We start from the raw sequence: 11,763 nt of genomic DNA, 5'->3' as shown, positions 1-11,763 counted from the left end.
AAAAAAAAAAAAAAACTGTGTTGACGAAGACACATATCTTCTCTAAATCTAGGAATTCATATCAAAAACTTAGAACTATATAATCAGCAACATGTCAACAAAAAAAAAAACAAAGCATAACCAATTTCTGTTTCGTGAGGAACAAGCTACGACCCAAAAACTTACGTTAACCATATCATTGATTTGCGAAGCAAATCTGATTTGGGAGTCAATCTCGACGATAAGCGTTTGCTCAGTGATAAAATGATCAATAGCCTCCGGGTAGTGTGAGCTACCAGAGACGAAGGGACGCAGTTGTGACGGGTTGAGAGCTAGAGACGGACGGTTTACAACGGTGGAGATAACTCCGACTCGACCACCACACACGGAAGCAAACTTAGATGCCGACCTGCGTACAGCGCACAAAGCTAAAGCCATGGTGATTTGATTGATTATCTTTTCTTTGGTTCTGTGAAGATTTTTAGGGTTTTTTTTAGGGTTTAAGGGTTTATATAGGGTTTTCCAGCGACTAAATTTGAGAGTCATGTCAAGCCGGTTTGGTTCGTTGATTAATTTAAAAGTTAAAACCCTAACCCTAAATCAAAAGATATGCAAATTTCTCATCTAATAAATTGTATCACAAAATCATATTAAATATTATTGAGATTTTTTAGGTTGACGAGAGTAAAAAAATATTGAATTTAACTGTATCCTGTGTGGGCAAAAATTCAAGAAACTAACACTATTTAATTAGATTATTTATGCAGTTTGATAAACAACGGGCGAAACTAGCATTATTATATTCACTCCCTTTTCTTTTTTTTCTCATGTGCACTTGAACCTCTTATTCTTTGTTCCAAGATTTTAATCAAGGATTCACAATTCCAACATTTATGTTCAATATTGTTAGCATTTTCCATAATCTCTTAGAATATTTATTTATAATTCATTTAAAAGTGAATACAAAACTCTCATCTGAACGCTCTAACAAAAAAAAAAACAGAAAAAAACAAACTTTGAAAGTCATTACCATTATAAATTAATTCTCAAATGTAAAAGGCTAAAACAAAAATATGAAAGTTTCTGATTCATAAGTATCCTAACTTTAACTTTCATCATCCAAGAACTTCTTGACATCCTTCAACCATAAGAAGTGGCGTCGCTCGTTCGTCATCATGTAGTGATACAAAAAATACATTGTGCCTTTTGTCAATCTGGTCTCCAGATACTTGTAGAACGCCATCTGCAGTTTATGATCTACGTCTCTGCAAAAGGCGATGAAAGAAAAAAAAAACATTATATAACCAGAAGCCCATTCTGCCCATGCCTCTACATAAACTTACACTTGAGTTTATTTATATATATAGAGTTTATTCATTCACAAAGCTTACTTGAAATAAGACCCTTCATTCGTCAGTTTATATTTCAAAGAATCAACCGAATGATCCCCAAATACACCATCTATGTGGATACCATCATATTCATTAATAACCTTGCAGCGAAACTCTAGGCTGAGTCCAATCTTCTTCGTAACATTCACAGTTAGTGGTATCATTAGTCCATTTCCACGATAATAATCAAGAGTTCCATCTTCATACTTAGTATCATTATCTCCATGAATAGGCAGGCCTACTACAACTTTAATATGTTCCCCTTTGTAGTCTATACTCACTGTCACAGTCTTACCTCCATCATCTTCAATTCTGAAAGGTGAGCTTTCTGGAGTCATCTCTTCATGCTGCTCCCAATAGAGTGTAAGCCAAACAAAAAGAAACACTGTCTTAACAGAGACAAATTCTTGTCTAACTTTAAGAATTATTATTATAAAAAAAAAAATCTATAATCAGCACAGCTTCCAACATGTCATCAAAAGCATAACCAATTTCTGTTTCGTGAGGAACAAGCTACGACCCAAAAACTTACCTTAAACATATCATTGATTCGCGAAGCAAAATTGATCTCGGAGTCAACTCCCGGATAAGCGTTTGCTCGGAGCTCAGCTGATCAACAACCGTCGGGTAGTGAAAGCTACTAGAGACGAAGGGACACGGCGGTGACGGGTTGAGAGCTAGAGACGGACGGTCCACAACGGTGGAGATCATTCGGACTCGACCACCACACAAGGAAGCAAAATTAGAAGCTGACCTGCGTACAGCGAACCAAGCCAAAGCCATGGTGATTGATTATCTCTTCTTTGGTTCTGTGCAGCTTTTGAGGTTCAAGGGTTTCTTTAGGTTTTAAGGGTTTATATAGGGTTTTAGTTTTACAACGATTGAATTTGAGCGTCATGTCTAGCTGTTTCGGTTCGTTGGTTAATTTAAACGTTAAAAACCCTAACCAATATTATGATTTTGTGATACAATTTGTTAGGTTGATTGTTAGTATGATTTTGTGATACAATTGGTGATATACACAAAATCATATTAAAAATAAATTTAATTGGTAATATTATTGAGCTCTTTTAGGTTGACGAGAGTAAAAAATATTGAGTTTAATTGGTAATACAATTGTTGACTTGTTGTTAGGGTAGTAAACCATTTTTTTGGGTGAACTCGTGTACTAACCGTATCCTTATGTGGGCAAAAAATCAAGAAACTAGCATTATCTTCTTCAATGCCCTTTTCTTCTTTTATGTGCACTTGAAGCTTATTCTTTGTTGCACGAATTTAAGAAAAGATTCATAATTCAAACACTTGTGTTCATTGTTAGCATTTTCAGAATCTCTTAGAATATATATGTGTGTAACTAATGACTTTTAAGTTGTGATTCGAGTTTCATATGATTCCTAATTAAATGTCAATCCAGAAAGGTGTAGGTAAAATGTTCTTCAAGGATTTTATATTTAGCGCATAAAAATGATGAATAAGCAAAGTGAAGAGTAAAGTGTTGTGACTTGTGACAGAGAAGGAGCAAGAGTCAACAACAAAGAGAACAAGCCAACAAGGAAGCAGAAGTTAGGGTTGTTGTTTTGTAATAAAAGTAATTGGGCCCAAATGAGTAAGTGTAAGTAGAGTTGTTATAAATCCCAATCAAGGTAAGTAGTGTGGCTTGTGTAAGAGAGTTTAGAACCTAGGAGTAAGGTCTAAGGACAAGTGTTTATATAATGTAGCAAGTGGAGAAAATCACTACATGTGTGTGTGAGTGGAGATGCTGTGAAAGTATCCAAGAGATCCGAATCAAAAAGATGTTTGTCTCATGTGTTACGTTAATCTCTCCAAGTGTTCTAAAACGTTTTGTGAGTGAGAAATTACAAAACAGAGACCTCAATGTGAAAGAAGAGATGTCAATATTCTAACAACAAGAGACACTTCATTTTTACAATATCGAACTTACCTTTTTCATTCATCCACAAACTTCTTAACATTCTTCAACCATACCAAGTACTCTCGCTTCATTTTGCTCATCATGTACTTATGCAAGAGTTTCGTTGTACTTGCTTCAACTCTGGTCGTCAGATACCTTTCTAACGCCTTCTTCAGATTATCGTCCAAGTTTCTACAAAAACCCATGAAAAAAGAACACACACAAAAAAAATCTCTCTGCTCATTACCGGGCCCATCTCTAAAAAAAATCCAACACTTGCAGTTATTATTATATAGAGTTTTTGATTCCCAAAGCTTACTTGAGAGGAGGCCAGTCAGTTTCCATTAGATACTCCAAAGAATCCTCAGGATGATTCACAGTTAACTCTCTTACTCTCATATAATCAGCAAACACCTGGCAGGTAAACTCTAGGCTGAGTCCGCTCTTCTTGGTGATAGACACTTCTAGTGGAAAAAATAGTTCAGCATGAGGACATGAAGGACCAAATGCGTCAATGACAGCATCATCAAGATAAGGCATGTCTGCTGAAAGTTTAATATGTTCCCCATTGTAGTCTCTGGTCAATGTAACATTCTGATCTCCAGGATCGTCTTCAATTTCGAAAGGGAAGAAGCTTCCTGCAGGTGTCATCTCTTCACCCTGCTCCCAACCAACCCCCAATATAATTAATTTCAGTAAAAACAAAAACAAAATCTCAACCAATAGACTAATATCTTCTAAACATAAGACCAAATTATGGTTTCTCAGAAATGAATATGAGCAAAGATATGAGAGAGTTTTTACTAAGTCGGGATCATCGTTTTGGAAAGCGGAATTGAGCTCGGAGTCAATCGCAAGGAGAAGGGTTTGCTCAGAGCTCAGCTGATCAACAGCCATCGAGTAGAAAAATCTACGAGAGACGAATGGACTCAGCGGAGACGGTTTGAGAGCTATAGACGGTCGGTTCACAACCGCGGAGATAGACCGGACTCGACCACATACGGAAGCGAGCTTAGATGCTGACTTGCGTACGCACCACCAAGCAAAAGCCATGGATTGATATTCTCTGGTTTAGCGAAGAAAACTGAGATTCAAGGGTTTTAGGGTTTTGACAAAACTTTCATTTTCAACTAACGAAATCGTATCACAAAATCGTTGTAATTAAAGAATTTATTTAGTAATATTATTGAGTTAGATGACAATAAAGAAATATTGAAATTAATGAATTGACAAAACTAACATTACACATTCCCTCATAATTTTTTTTTTTGCCCCAAAAATAAGATCCACTTCCCCGCACTTGGTCTTATAATTAAGACGAACATTTTATTAGCTTCTCTTCTTGTCGTTGTAAGCTACCGACATCTTTTTGGTATTAATCATGATTCTACTACTATTCGTTGTACTTCTATAAATCTATCATTTAGGACTTGAGATAATTGGCATTGGGAAGAAGTGAATACCGCATATCTAAAAACTTGAAGTCATTATCATAGTTAAATTCTCAAAAGATTGTGAGGAATGCGAAAACAAATATGACTGCTAAGAACGAACAAATGGGAGTTCATTCCTATACTTCTGATTCTCCTAGAGCATCACCAGCAGAAAGAACCTGAGATGTGTTGCTCACAATCTTTTGATATATGACTAATAAGAAAATCACATGTGTTGAAAAATACTGAGAAACGTTTTTTCCCAAAATAACTTCAGCAACGTTTTTTCTCTCTTCTGCTTGTATTTTTTTATTAAAAAATTTTGGGAAAAGCAACCACGAGTAATGATGGTTAGGTACCGAACTTAACTATTAATTCTACACCTATCTAGATGAAATTCGTTCATAAACTTCTTAACATCCTTCAACCAGGCCAAGTACTCTCGCTTCTGTTTGCTCATCATGTACCTATGCAATAACTTCCTTGTGCTTTCTCCTACTAGGGTCTCCACATAATTGTTGAAGGCCTTCTTGAGATCATCTTCCAAGTCTCTGCAAAAGGCAAAAACATTATAACCTTTCCACTCATGCCTATTTATACAACGTTACGCATGCAGTTATATATATTATATAGAGTTTTTGATTCACAAAGCTTACTCGAATTGCCAATCATTCTTTTCCCCCGGATGATTCACTGTTACATTTTCTATGTTAAAATGATCACCAAAATCCGTGCAGCTAAACTCCAGGCTGAGCCCGCTCTTCGTGGTAACAGTTAGAATCAGTTTAATACTTGGTTTATCAGCAACAAGACTAGGCATGAATGCTAAAACTTTAATATTTTCCCCAACGTGCTCACTAGTCAATGTCACAAACTGATCTGCAGGATCATCTTCAATTCTGAATCTGAAGTATTCCGGAGTTGTCTCTTTAAGCTGCTCCCATTAGAGTATAAGAAAGAAAATTTCCGTCTTAACACTTAACAGCAGCTTAATTACAACTACAATCATTAAGAACAAAGCAAACCAGTTTTATATATGTTTCTTGAGGAGCAAGATGCAAAAAAACTTACATAATCGAGATCATCGATTTGCAAATCAGAAAGGATCTTGGAGTCAATCACTTTGAGAATCCGTATCTCCGAGCCAAGTATACTATCACTCCTCGAGGTACCAAAGCCACGGGAGATGAAGGCACGCAGCGGAGACGGGTTGAGAGATAGAGACGGACGACAGTTCACAACGGTGGAGATAGACCGGGCTCGACCACATGTGGAAGCCAACTTAGATGCTGACCTGCGTACACACCCAGCGAAAGCCATGCCGGACTAAAGCAAAAGTATGATTGATCCTCTCTGAAGAAAAATTAGGGTTCAAAACCGTTTCTAAGAAAATATTAAAACGATATCAAACCATGATTAAAAACATTAAAATTTACTTTTTTGAGGAGATGATAAACTTGGCATGGATTCGGAACGTTTGTTTATATAAGATTTTTTTTAGAAAATAAAAGGATAAAGGAAACACCTCCGCCAAGGCAAGAAAGAAAAAAAAGGAGATAATGCTGCAAACTATATATATAATATAAAAATTTCCAAGCCTTGAGACAAGCCAAAGTCTTAATATTACTAGCTCTTTCTCTCAATGACAAACACAGCGCGACATAAAAGGTTTCGACTGATTCGTCAAGGGAAGAGAAAGACTGATCATCACATAGAAACAAAGTTAATCGTGAAAATATTTCGTGCATGCACAATCGATGAAAAGAACCTTTTGCAACATCCTAACCACTACAAAGTTGTTGCATGGACGGACCCCGAAGATCCATACACAAAATAGGTATGGGTTTCCAAAGGCAACTATTGGAAGTATGATACAGAGTTGGTGATTCCTTTAGATTTTCCAGCAAAATATCTTTACCTAGAATTGCTTAGAAAATATTCTTGTATAGATCCTGCAACATCAAATGGATCTGTTGTGATAGGTCGGGCAAAGGTTCGATTGCCAACGAATGGCAAGTTCTCTGGTGCAGCCCGTCTCGTCGGTTTCAACAGTGATCGATGTGTCGTCGATAGAGGAACTCTAGAATTGTCTTTGGAACTAAGGGATTACGATTGTTGTACGTAATACAAAAATAATCAGTTGGGTTTTATTTTACTTAATTTTCTGTATTCTATCCCATCTATTCCTTGTAGATATCTATATAGACATGTCCTACCACACCGCTATTTAGCTGTGGCGTATTCAGGCATCGCGGCATCGTTCTCCACATCCTCTAAACCTAAACAAACCACAGTGATCTGTTTTTGATGTACATTTAAACTATTTTGAAAATTTTCCCTAAACCAAATTTTATAGTTTTCATTCCATAAAGCAGAGCAAAATTTGAATCTTCTTATGGACCTGTCTGATATTTCCATCGTTAGAAAGAAACTTGATTTATCAGTAATGATTCATATTTAATAGGACGATAATAAGCCAATCTTCTTTATTCATTGTTTATAGGTTTGGCTGTAAAAGTACAACATCAGAGACAAGTAATATGTATTGCCTCTAAGTAAATAACAAGGCTCCCATTCAAAGAGCTTCTCTATCTGTTGGCATCTTCAGAACCATAGCCTCACCATCTGGATAACACAAATATATGTCTTATCATTTTATCATATATCCATCACTTATCTAATGCTCTTGCCTCTTGTCCAACTAATCAGGAATCCACACTACTTGCAATTATGCATCGTTCAAGATATATATGGAAAAGATGGTTTACGTTCTTTGAATTTATACTTACCCAATGGCGTGTATTCCGGCAAACTTACGTACTTGGGACATGATTTTCTAGATGTCAAATCTTTGGAACCAACACAGTCCCTGGGCTGTAGTCATGAAATAAATAAATACACTGTCAGAAACTTGTGCCATTCTCAGATTCTAGCAAACTATTTTAACATTAAACCAGGAAAAGCAATAATAATGTCAATGATCAGCAAATCTTACCAAACCAAACATTTTCTACACGCTTGGACACAAGATATTTAATAAGTTTTCTTATAAGGGGTTTTAAAAGAAACATGAATTATAATACTAAAACAAGATGTAATTAAGACTTTCAAAAGGAAATCAACAACCTAAGATGAAAGAGATGTCAGATACAGACCTCAAAATCCTTATAGAAGCATATACGTATTTCATCGATTGCATCTCTTTTGCATTGCACTTCAGGGTTGATATGAAATGCATTCTGAATGGCTGTTACGATACCTCCTAGAGGATACTTTTCGCTGTTGGAAGCAACATAGCCAGCTTTATAAAGGACATCCTATACCATATTTACAAGATGCAGAGATTATAAACTGGCATTAAGAACTTATCCAATAGAGGAAAAAAGTACAAAAGTGTCTTCACAAACTGATAAACTGACAGAACAGAGTAAATGTAAGATGCATGATCATACATCATAAAGAAAAACTCTATTGCACAAGTATGCAAGCAAAATAGTTAACACATGTAAATCTTGTGTATACCCAACTTTCTTATCTAATAAGTCCACTATGCATCATATCACAACATAAACTTAATTCTGTGAACACTTACCGTGAGGTTATACTTCAAGTAGAGATTAATTGTGGTACGGAAGTAATTAAACTCATCATGAAAAACAGGAGAAGAACAAGTCCCATGTTTCTCTGAAAATAAGAAATTATCAGCACAACCGTTAGAGAAAGAACCTATATTATCGAATCAGCAAAATCATACCAGAACATATTGTGCTAACTATACACACTGTTGAGCAAAAGGTTCTGAGATTAAGCATGGAACTCTCTAATAACACTAATGAATCTAACTCTATATAAAACAATGTGGAAGGAAATAATAAAAATAAAAATCAATTTAAGGAAGTAAAGATTGAAGATAAATTACCCCACTGCCAGCGTGTATTGCAAAAGAGATACATAACAAACCAACAAACGAAAACTCAGTTAGTTTTGGTGAAGAGTGAAAGACAAACTTATGAGAGATGTAAAACACCAATTTGTAAAGAGTTATATAATAATAGAAGTAAAAAGAAAAACAATCACCTCATGGCCCCAAAAGGACCCTTTTCCACCATGACAGTTTGATGGAGAACCACAACTAAGACTAGGCCAGTACTTCTCAAGACCATCCATCAACGTTGAGATCTGCAAAAAAAAATCTCCTTTTTCAGAAACTTCTCCTAAGATATATAAAGACATGACTTTGTATATTGAACAAGAACCAATGTTTGTACCTCCTTCTCATTAAAGTCAGATCTATAACAACAAGAAGGCCATGAACCATCGTTATAGTCAGGCCATAACCCATCTACAAAAAAAAAAACAGATTAAAAGATTGCCTAGTTTCAAACTCAAACACACATATACACATTTGAGTCCTGAAACTGAAACAAAATATTGAAAAGAGTTTTACTTACGGATGGTGAACTGAGTTGGAGAATCAGAGCTGGGAAAAAAAAAAAAAAAAAAACATAAGTTAGTTTAGAGAAGCAAACTCAAAATCCCAAATCTTAATCGAGATTTCAGATTTATCCAATCTAATAGAAGAAAGAAACTCTCAATAACAATCAGATCCTAAGCTACACGAAAACAAAGACATTGATGATCGAATAACAAATTTGAATCTGAGATTAGAAAAGATCGAGGAAGCTTTACCCTCTACAGCAAGCGTTTTTGGAGCAGCAATGACGAGTTGCGCGGCAGTATGTTCCAGGCCACTGAAGAGAGAGAGCGAAATAATCGAACTCTCTCTGACTCTGAGATCGGTTGACTTCGATGACGTCTCCGGCAAGTGCTCCGGCGAGAAACGCAACGAGAAGGAAGAGAAGACATGTACGCGACGCCATTGACTCTTTTTTCAATTTTGGAATCGAAACCGTAATTTAATTTTAGTTAGCTCTCCGGTTTACTGTTTATGTGGAGGGAACTCAAGGGTATTGTAGTCTTTTCATATTCAGCGAATATTCCTCTTCTCCTTAGATTCGGATAAACCCATTGGATTAGGATCTTTTGAGAAATTAACCCAACACGAGTCTTTTACCGTTTTACGGTTCTCAATGGTCCTGTTTCTCTTATCTGAATGGTCCCCGAAACAAAACCCATGTTATTATGTCACCTATTGGCTATTGAATTTGGAATGGTTCAGAGAAAGCCTTCATAATGAATGAAATATTCAATCAAAAGTACATCTCAAATCAAATGAGACGATGTTTTTTTTTTTGATAAGTTACAAAAAAAAAATAATAGAAACAAAAACACCAAATGACCCTAACAAAGATATACAGCGTTTTGGTTTGATGCTTATTCAAAAAGCCAAATTAAGAAGAATTAATAGCAAAAGCTGAGAGAGAAAGACACATAATAATAAATAGTAATAACACATTTTGTTTTCACATCACTATCTCTGGCTTCAAGATGTTTGTCTTGATCTCCTTGTGTGGCAACACAACTCCACCGTTGCTATAAATCTCGTCACTCACGTGAACATCTTCCCCGAGGATGGTCATGTTCTCAATTCTTGCCCATTGTCCAACAGTCGAGTGCCATCCGATGATACTGCTTGAGATACACGCGTGCTTCTTGATGCGCACCCCACGCATGACTGTGCAGCGCGAGAGTCTAACTCCTGACTCAACAATGCAGCCCGGACCAATGGCAACGTCTGGTCCAATCAAACATCCTTCCCCAATCTTGGCGGTTTCGTCAACAAGAACGTTACCAACAATGTGTGGACCACTGGTTAATTTGGCTGGGGATTTCTTTCTCAGAGAGTCTAAGTAGAGTCTCAAACCCGTTATGTAGTCACGGGGTTGCCCAATGTCCATCCAAAACCCTGGTAGCACCATCGCATAGAGCCCTTGAGCTGCTGCAATCTTAGGGAATGTCTCTTTTTCGATCGAGGTCGGTCTTAGCTCAATCTTATCAAGAACTGATGGGTTCAGAAGATAAATCCCAGCGTTGATCTTGTTACCTACATACAGTTTTGGCTTTTCCACAAACTTCTCAACTTTTCCTGTACTTTCTTCCATAACAACCACTCCATATTTCGATGGTTCATCCACCTACAACCAATATACATGTAAGTCCAACATTAGATGAATAACATACTATACCATATTTGGAGAGTATTTAGGTTCGATAGTCTCACCTTTGTCACCATTATGGAGGCTTCCCCACCGTGAGTTTTGTGAAACTCAAGCATTTCTTTAAGAGGGTACTCACTAATCACATCACTGTTAAGCACAAAGAAAGGCTCTCCAGAACCGTCAACCAATTTGTCTCTCGCTAGAGCCAGAGGACCAGCTGTACCTAGTGGCTCGGTCTCCTGTGAGCAAGTGATTTTGATTTCTAGCTTCGTTTCAAAGTCCTTCAAGAAGTTCAGCATCACCTGTCGAAACAGAGCAAAAATGGTAAATACAAACATGTAAAACAGAAATATAGCTGCAAAGAAGAGTTAGGAGATAGAAGAGTATCTCTATCTCACCTCTGGCTGGTAATTGATGGCCAAAACAACTTCATCAACCCCAACTGCCTTAAGAGCCTCTATCTACACAAAGAATACAAGCCTCGGTTTAAAACAAGAGTCATGAGATCATATATAACTTGGAACAAGGGACAAAGAAGCTGACTATGTTACCTGATGAAGGATCATGGGTTTATTAGCAAAATCAACAAGGGGTTTTGGGAAACTGAGAGTCAATGGCCTCAAACGAGTGCCGAAACCTCCAACAAGAATGAGTGCCTTCATCTTGATGCTCTTCTTAACTTCTTTGTTTACTGCAAATCCCAATACGTCAGATCTTAACAAAGATAAATTATGACTGGTGACAAAACATTGGTAGAAACAGAACACCCACAAGAAACAACAAGCTATACAGCATTTTAGATCTGATCAAAGTAGATACAATTCAGAGAGAAATGTCAATTCAATTCAGATCCATCCACAAAACAACAGTAAACCAAAAAGGATACAACAACAAACAACACTAAATCAGATAACCAAAAAAAAAAAAAA

At 36.6% G+C, this 11,763-nt stretch overlaps 5 protein-coding genes and 1 pseudogene across 6 annotated transcripts; 1 reads left to right on the top strand and 5 right to left on the bottom strand.

Annotated features, from left to right (window-relative positions):
• LOC104699334 (uncharacterized protein At2g39795, mitochondrial-like) lies at nucleotides 1,085-2,153 on the bottom strand. The gene is made up of 3 exons (XM_010414653.1): nucleotides 1,903-2,153; nucleotides 1,371-1,781; nucleotides 1,085-1,244 (listed from the first exon to the last, which is right to left on the bottom strand). The coding sequence occupies exons 1-3, from the start codon at nucleotides 2,151-2,153 to the stop codon at nucleotides 1,085-1,087; spliced, it is 822 nt and encodes a 273-aa protein (XP_010412955.1).
• LOC104699333 (uncharacterized protein At2g39790, mitochondrial-like) lies at nucleotides 3,318-4,335 on the bottom strand. Its single transcript, XM_010414652.1, has 3 exons — nucleotides 4,087-4,335; nucleotides 3,602-3,942; nucleotides 3,318-3,474 (listed from the first exon to the last, which is right to left on the bottom strand). The coding sequence occupies exons 1-3, from the start codon at nucleotides 4,333-4,335 to the stop codon at nucleotides 3,318-3,320; spliced, it is 747 nt and encodes a 248-aa protein (XP_010412954.1).
• Nucleotides 5,080-6,035, bottom strand: LOC104699332 (uncharacterized protein At2g39790, mitochondrial-like). Its single transcript, XM_010414651.1, has 3 exons — nucleotides 5,787-6,035; nucleotides 5,372-5,649; nucleotides 5,080-5,266 (listed from the first exon to the last, which is right to left on the bottom strand). The coding sequence occupies exons 1-3, from the start codon at nucleotides 6,033-6,035 to the stop codon at nucleotides 5,080-5,082; spliced, it is 714 nt and encodes a 237-aa protein (XP_010412953.1).
• Nucleotides 6,358-6,840, top strand: LOC104699331 (annotated as a pseudogene).
• LOC104792810 (ribonuclease 2) lies at nucleotides 7,148-9,640 on the bottom strand. 2 transcript variants are annotated; one of them, XM_010519039.2, is made up of 9 exons: nucleotides 9,405-9,640; nucleotides 9,167-9,195; nucleotides 8,984-9,057; nucleotides 8,793-8,894; nucleotides 8,635-8,638; nucleotides 8,308-8,399; nucleotides 7,871-8,032; nucleotides 7,505-7,589; nucleotides 7,148-7,416 (listed from the first exon to the last, which is right to left on the bottom strand). In XM_010519039.2, exons 1-9 carry the CDS (start codon nucleotides 9,593-9,595, stop codon nucleotides 7,385-7,387), a joined length of 771 nt encoding a protein of 256 aa, XP_010517341.1. In that variant the 5' UTR covers nucleotides 9,596-9,640; the 3' UTR covers nucleotides 7,148-7,384. The 2 variants fall into 2 exon arrangements, with proteins under 2 accessions (XP_010517341.1, XP_010517340.1); XM_010519038.2 differs by having other exon boundaries at nucleotides 7,148-7,340.
• Nucleotides 9,921-11,546, bottom strand: LOC104792809 (mannose-1-phosphate guanylyltransferase 1). The gene is made up of 4 exons (XM_010519037.2): nucleotides 11,386-11,546; nucleotides 11,233-11,295; nucleotides 10,897-11,136; nucleotides 9,921-10,810 (listed from the first exon to the last, which is right to left on the bottom strand). Exons 1-4 carry the CDS (start codon nucleotides 11,494-11,496, stop codon nucleotides 10,139-10,141), a joined length of 1,086 nt encoding a protein of 361 aa, XP_010517339.1. The 5' UTR covers nucleotides 11,497-11,546; the 3' UTR covers nucleotides 9,921-10,138.

The sequence above is a fragment of the Camelina sativa genome, chromosome 6 (assembly GCF_000633955.1).
Source record: "Camelina sativa cultivar DH55 chromosome 6, Cs, whole genome shotgun sequence".
NCBI lineage: Eukaryota > Viridiplantae > Streptophyta > Magnoliopsida > Brassicales > Brassicaceae > Camelina > Camelina sativa.
The sequence above is the reverse complement of the archived record's forward strand: the minus strand, read 5'-3'. Positions and strand labels throughout refer to the sequence as shown.

What these genes read in the sequence shown, in the direction of transcription:
- LOC104699334 (XM_010414653.1), bottom strand. Translation starts at nt 2,153, where the DNA reads ATGGCTTTGGCTTGGTTCGCTGTACGCAGGTCAGCTTCTAATTTTGCT. An exon ending in GAATCAATGATATGTTTAAG is followed by an intron (nt 1,782 to 1,902) that starts GTAAGTTTTTGG and finishes TCTTAAAGTTAG; the next exon opens with ACAAGAATTTGTCTCTGTTA. An exon ending in AATGAAGGGTCTTATTTCAA is followed by an intron (nt 1,245 to 1,370) that starts GTAAGCTTTGTG and finishes CGCCTTTTGCAG; the next exon opens with AGACGTAGATCATAAACTGC.
- LOC104699333 (XM_010414652.1), bottom strand. Translation starts at nt 4,335, where the DNA reads ATGGCTTTTGCTTGGTGGTGCGTACGCAAGTCAGCATCTAAGCTCGCT. An exon ending in AAAACGATGATCCCGACTTA is followed by an intron (nt 3,943 to 4,086) that starts GTAAAAACTCTC and finishes GGTTGGGAGCAG; the next exon opens with GGTGAAGAGATGACACCTGC. An exon ending in ACTGACTGGCCTCCTCTCAA is followed by an intron (nt 3,475 to 3,601) that starts GTAAGCTTTGGG and finishes GGGTTTTTGTAG; the next exon opens with AAACTTGGACGATAATCTGA.
- LOC104699332 (XM_010414651.1), bottom strand. Translation starts at nt 6,035, where the DNA reads ATGGCTTTCGCTGGGTGTGTACGCAGGTCAGCATCTAAGTTGGCTTCC. An exon ending in AAATCGATGATCTCGATTAT is followed by an intron (nt 5,650 to 5,786) that starts GTAAGTTTTTTT and finishes TAATGGGAGCAG; the next exon opens with CTTAAAGAGACAACTCCGGA. An exon ending in AAGAATGATTGGCAATTCGA is followed by an intron (nt 5,267 to 5,371) that starts GTAAGCTTTGTG and finishes TGCCTTTTGCAG; the next exon opens with AGACTTGGAAGATGATCTCA.
- LOC104792810 (XM_010519038.2), bottom strand. Translation starts at nt 9,595, where the DNA reads ATGGCGTCGCGTACATGTCTTCTCTTCCTTCTCGTTGCGTTTCTCGCC. An exon ending in TCCAACTCAGTTCACCATCC is followed by an intron (nt 9,058 to 9,166) that starts GTAAGTAAAACT and finishes TTTTTTTTGTAG; the next exon opens with ATGGGTTATGGCCTGACTAT. An exon ending in GCCGGAATACACGCCATTGG is followed by an intron (nt 7,341 to 7,504) that starts GTAAGTATAAAT and finishes TGTGTTATCCAG; the next exon opens with ATGGTGAGGCTATGGTTCTG.
- LOC104792809 (XM_010519037.2), bottom strand. Translation starts at nt 11,496, where the DNA reads ATGAAGGCACTCATTCTTGTTGGAGGTTTCGGCACTCGTTTGAGGCCA. An exon ending in AACCCATGATCCTTCATCAG is followed by an intron (nt 11,296 to 11,385) that starts GTAACATAGTCA and finishes TTCTTTGTGTAG; the next exon opens with ATAGAGGCTCTTAAGGCAGT. An exon ending in CCATCAATTACCAGCCAGAG is followed by an intron (nt 11,137 to 11,232) that starts GTGAGATAGAGA and finishes CTGTTTCGACAG; the next exon opens with GTGATGCTGAACTTCTTGAA.